General features: G+C 46.1%; 1 protein-coding gene across 1 annotated transcript in view; it reads left to right on the top strand.

Moving 5' to 3' along the window:
- Window positions 1-5,376, top strand: part of UBASH3B (ubiquitin associated and SH3 domain containing B) — a 202,264-nt gene that overhangs the window by 181,006 nt on the left and 15,882 nt on the right. The window contains exon 7 of the mRNA XM_006895606.1: window positions 4,212-4,341. Within this exon, the coding sequence (XP_006895668.1) occupies window positions 4,212-4,341 (130 nt within the window). The remainder of the gene's footprint in view (window positions 1-4,211; window positions 4,342-5,376) is intronic.

Below are 5,376 nucleotides of genomic sequence, written 5' to 3'. Positions count from 1 at the left end.
GACTGCCAGGAAAACAAACAGATTTATCTTGGAGAGGATTAAACCAAGCTACTCCTTGGAGGCAAGGATTCTGGGGCTTCGTCTGTCATACTTTGGACATGTTGCCAGGAGGGATGGGTCCTTGGAGAGGGACATCATGCTTGGTAGGGTTGAGGGACAATGCAGGAGGGGAAGACCCTCTTTGAGATGGATTGATTCGGTGACTGGGGTAATCGGGATGGGTGTGTCAGAGGCGGTGCGGTTGGCGCAGGTTAGAGCAAGGTATGGGGCTGTTGTGCATAGGGTCGCTATGAGTCGGAAACGACTCGACGGCACATAACAACAACAACAACATGGCAAGACTATGGCAGTGGGTGTGGTTTGGGTCTTTCAAGACTTATGTGTCCAAAGTGGATTCCTGACTTGCTAAGTAGCTAAGTAACCCTTAGCAAGTCTTCACAATTGGCACATAAATGCCTAGCATGGTGACATATGGCCAGCTTTGCTCCAAAGAGGGAGCTCTGGTGATAAAACCATAAGAAGTTGTGTTGCTAAACCAAAGGCCAAACCTCTCTAGTGGTTCAAATTCGTCAGCATCTATAGGAGAAAGATGAGCAATTTGTTGTGTGATTTACAGCCTCAGAGACCCAATGGAGGCTCAGCAAGGAGTTGAGTCTGATTCATTGGCAATGAAATTGAGAGTTTGCCCCTAAGGATGAAATAAGAACAAACTAGCACCTTCTTTGCTAAGCCCAGATTCTTGAAGCCCTCCCCTGGCACACACAGGCATCTAGCCAGGGCACACATACCGGTTTGCTTTCCCTCCTTCTTGTTCTTGCCTTGTGCCAGGACTCTGAGAGCCAGAAGCCACAGCCACCAGCTGCACGGTGACTGGCGATGTCATTCCCACCGTCAGAGGGAAGCAGAGAGGCAGGCATGTAGCCTGGAGAAAGGAAAGAAAGAACCTCCTCCGCTCTTGGTTCACAATGAGCAGATAAACCACAAATCTAAAGCCAGTAAAGAACGCAGTCTTTCTTAATAATTCCCATCCAGCAATCACTTCCTTTTCCTACCCTTCTACCACCCAGACCCTGAGCACCCAGCCTTTGGTGACACCACCTGGAAGGTTGACTGACTCATGTCCTCCAACTGTTTGCTTTTCTGAAATGTTTCAAGATCAGTGTAAATAAGTTGGGCTCCAGAAGCCCCCATTATGTCCCTATTTATTTTAAAAAAAATAAAAATGGAGAACTGCAAGGTGGTTTTTCTGATGGAGCCCGCCTGCCAGAGTTCTCTTTCTTGGGAGGAGGGCTAGATGTCAGTGAGGAGTCTGTGAGGGTTTCCAGGAAGATAGCAGTCTAAGCAGACAACAGCCCGGACCCTCTGCACCCGAGACACTAGGAAACAAAGAGAACAAATACAGATGATAATCCTGGAACCCCGAGTGTCAGAGAGCATTTAGGGGAACCTGCTGGACTGCTTACGACCACACCACCTCAACCCACTGTTTCCTCAGAGTGCAGGCCGGAGTGGAGTGAATCGAAGTGGCCAATCAGTGGATCACAAGAGGAGGTCAGAGTGCCTTCTCCTTTGTGTGCTGAGCGTTACTCAGTGATAGTCTTTCCTTGGGAACCATGTGTGAAGCGGCTGCATGGCCAGGCTGGATGGGAGGAGGGGAGGTGCCCACGAGGCTGGGACACTTCCAGCACCTCTGCTGCTGCAGAGTCAGCTCCAGCTCACAGCCCCACGCACGCCGGGGCTGGCGCTACCCCCCTGATCAATGTGATGGGTTCACTGCACTCGATGGGGCTTGCGTTGGTGGATAGTTTGGAAATAGATCACCAGGCCTTTCTCCCTTAATCTGGAAGCTTCTCTGAAAACTATTCAGTGTCATAACAATACACAAGCCGCCACTGACGGGAGCTGTGCCAAAAATACACTGGCTGGAAATCGTACCTGTGTCTTCCACGTGAAGGGCAAGGATTCTATTACGGAACCACCACCGTCCCTGGGAAACATTCTCAAACTCGTTGCTGTTGAGTCGGAAGCAACACAGACCCTCCGTCCAACAGGTTTCTGAGGCTGCAAATCACACAAGAGATGTTTCATCTTTTTCATGAAAAGCTGCTGGTAGATTTGGACAGCCGAGAAGCACCACCAATGGGTAAGCAAGGCCACACCCTGTACACTATGCCACCAGAGAGCCCCTAGGAAACACTGTGGTTGTTATGAACAGCTGAGTGGGAACCAACTCATAGCTGAGCCTCCAGCAGGTTTTCAGAGGCAGTAAGTCGCCCGGGAGGAGATTGCCTCAGGGGATGTCGAGATATAACCGGACCAACTTGATCGCAAGTTACAAGGGGATTCAAGCAACAGCTGCAAGAGAATCAATGCCCCTTATGACCCTCTTCTATTCTATGATTATGAGGCCCTTCTGAAGGGAATTTTTCTCAGCACCATTACTGGAGGGCCTTGCCTGGCTCAGAGATCCCTCGGTTTGCCATCTGGTGTCCTGTGTCTCGGAGGTGAAATGGGCTTGCAGGGTCTTACTGGACTTACCTGTTGCCTTAGTGTGTCATGGGGCACTACCACCACACCCCAGCGTATGACCAGCTCTGCGTTCCCAGCCCATTCCCTACTCAGCTCTCACTAGAAAGCATCTGACTATTGTTATACTGAACTGACAGCCCTATGTTGTCTCAGAGTGACTCGGTACTTACATTCCAGAGACAGGAAAGAAAGAAAGAAAGGAAGTTATATTTCCTGTGTGCAGTGAGAAGAGGGAGAGAAAGAAGTCTATCAGTGTCTCCACAGCTGTAGTAAAGCGAAATAAAGAAGCAAATACATGCAAGAGGTCAGAACAAGTCCATATGCCTCAGTGCTTCAGACCCTGAAGTTTTGATGGAGCTGACTGTACAAAGGGTATTCTTTAACGTGTGATGCTGGGAAGGTCTAGGTGTAAATAAAGGAGGGTTTTAAGAAAAATCCTCAATCTCATTGCTGTCAAGTGGAAACCAGTTCATAGCTGATCCTCCAACCAGTTTTCAGAGGGTGTAAATCTCACAGGAAAAGATTGTCAACTTTCTCCTGCAGAGCAGCTGAAGGATGTGGATTTGAACCTCCTTCCATTGGGCTAGCTGCACAACTCCCTCCCCACTAGACCACTACAGCTCCCTAAATAAAGGAGAGAAATTACTCAGTTAGGCTGTGTGGATGGCACAAGATTCCTTGGGCTACAGTTGGTTAAAATGTTATTGTAATTGTCTCCCTGACTGCATTATCAGAGGTTCTAAAGCTGCTTTTTTAAAAGACAGCTTCAAGTTGTAAGACCTCAGAGAATGTATTTCTTAGCCCTCAGGAAATTCTGACAAAGCAGTGCATAAGCGCTGAAGTCAACTTCTTCAGGATGTGACTTTAGGCTTCTGAGCCCTCTGTTGAATGTCTGTAAATTGCAGGAAAAACTGAAATTTTTTTAGGGAGTGAGTGGCATAAAAACATTATGAAAATCTTCAAAATTTTGAAAAGTTTATTTTTTAAACAGTGGAGATGGAGTTTGGAGACTAAAGCAGATAAAATAGGGTAATATTTATAAGGTTCCTTGATCATCAGGACCCACCAGCAAACAGATAAAGTGAGTTAACATTGTTCCTCTAATTTTCAAATTACCATGGGGAAAGGACAGGTTCAGTCATATTATTCTTTTCAATCAGGAAAATGTCTGAAAAAAATAATACAAAATTGACACCATATCATCCAATAAAACAGCCTTGGAAGCAGGAGTGGCATCCACTTCCCAAAAAAGCTTGCCTATGGAAACTATAAACTTGGAAAAAGATTAAAGTTTTGTGTTCAAGACTTTCGTTCATAGGGTCGCTATGGGTCATCTACGACTCTACGGCACTTAACAACAACAGCCCCCCATAATGCACCTTTAAATGACAGCTGTGCCTGTGACATTGTGGTCTTTATGCACCCCATCTATCCCCAGAGGGATGGAAAGATCTGTGGGTGTGAAAATCCATTTACCTCTAATGTATTAACTACAGGGCTTTGGTTAAAGCCAGATGTTTCTCCCACAGTACATTTCTCTCAGGGAGCATTGTTCCCTGTGCCTGCTTTTCTGAGCCATCACCTGACTCACTGTGGGAGTATTCACCTCCTGCTGAGCTGGAGGGTGAACTGCTGAGGACCCCTGGCCAAGGCAGTTAACTTTTCCGTGTTTTCCTTGGCAGTTCTTACTCGATCTTAAACACGTCTTCCAACTCCCTACCCTTTGGGGATGGGATCCTGGAGAGGCGCCAGTATGAGGACCAGGGACTTGGAGACACAACACCCCTCACCATCATCTGCCAGCCCATGCAGGTAAGGCTGCCCCTTAGGGCCACATTTTCAATTCTGAAGGCTCACTAATAAAACAAGGAGCCTGGTAGCATAATGAACTAAGTGATGGGCTGCTGACCAAAATGTTGGCAGTTCATACCCACAAGCTGCTCCATGGGATAAAGGTGAAGCAGCCTGCACCTGTTAAGATTTACCTCCCCAAGGGGAGGTTATCAGGAGTCATAATTAACACAGTGGGTTTGGGGTTTAATTTTGTTGGGGTTTGTTTGGTTTTTTGTTTCTATTTTTCAGTCAAATAGAAGGCATTGTTCCTGCTTCCCCCAAAGATTCCTGGTCTCTTGGAAAGACAACACAAGAATACATGAGATACAGACATTCAAAGTGAGGTGGTCAAATGAGTGTACTCATGACTACCAGCACTGGAGTCTAGGTTAGTAAGAAAAGCCATTCTATAAAGAAAGAGGAAACTGGAAAGCAGAGATGACTTCCCTGGGGCCTTGTGAAGATCAAAGGGAAATAGGAAAAATAAGGCTCTTAGCACAGCTGAACAGAAGATTCCAAAAGGCAGCTCAGAATGACAAAGCAAAATATTACAACGAAATGTGTGAGGAGCTAGAGTCAGAAAATCAAAAGGGCCGAACTCATTAAGCATTTCTTAAACTCAAAGAACTAAAGAACAAATTCAAACCTCGAGTTGCTACAATCAAGGATGCTTTAGGCAGAATGTGAAATGATCCAGGAGGTATCAAAAGAAGATGGAAGGAAAATACTGAGTCATTGTATAGAAAGGAATTGGCAGATACAGAAGAATGTAATGAAATAACATTTGAGCAAGAGCCTATGGTGATGAAGGCAGAAGTTCAAGCTGCTTTGAATGAAATAGCAAAAAATAAGGCTCCTGGAATACATGGTATACCAATTGACATTTTTCAGCTAACAGATGCTGCCCTGTATGTGCTCACCAAGCTGTGCCAAGAAATCTGGAGAACAACCACTTGGCCAACTGACTGGAAGAGATCTATATTTGTTCCCATTCCAAAGAAGGGTGACCCAACT

This window comes from Elephantulus edwardii, unplaced genomic scaffold (genome assembly GCF_000299155.1).
Source record: "Elephantulus edwardii isolate Elephantulus edwardi_28Jun2011 unplaced genomic scaffold, EleEdw1.0 scaffold00171, whole genome shotgun sequence".
In the NCBI taxonomy this organism is placed as follows: Eukaryota; Metazoa; Chordata; class Mammalia; order Macroscelidea; family Macroscelididae; genus Elephantulus; species Elephantulus edwardii.
The sequence above is the reverse complement of the archived record's forward strand: the minus strand, read 5'-3'. Positions and strand labels throughout refer to the sequence as shown.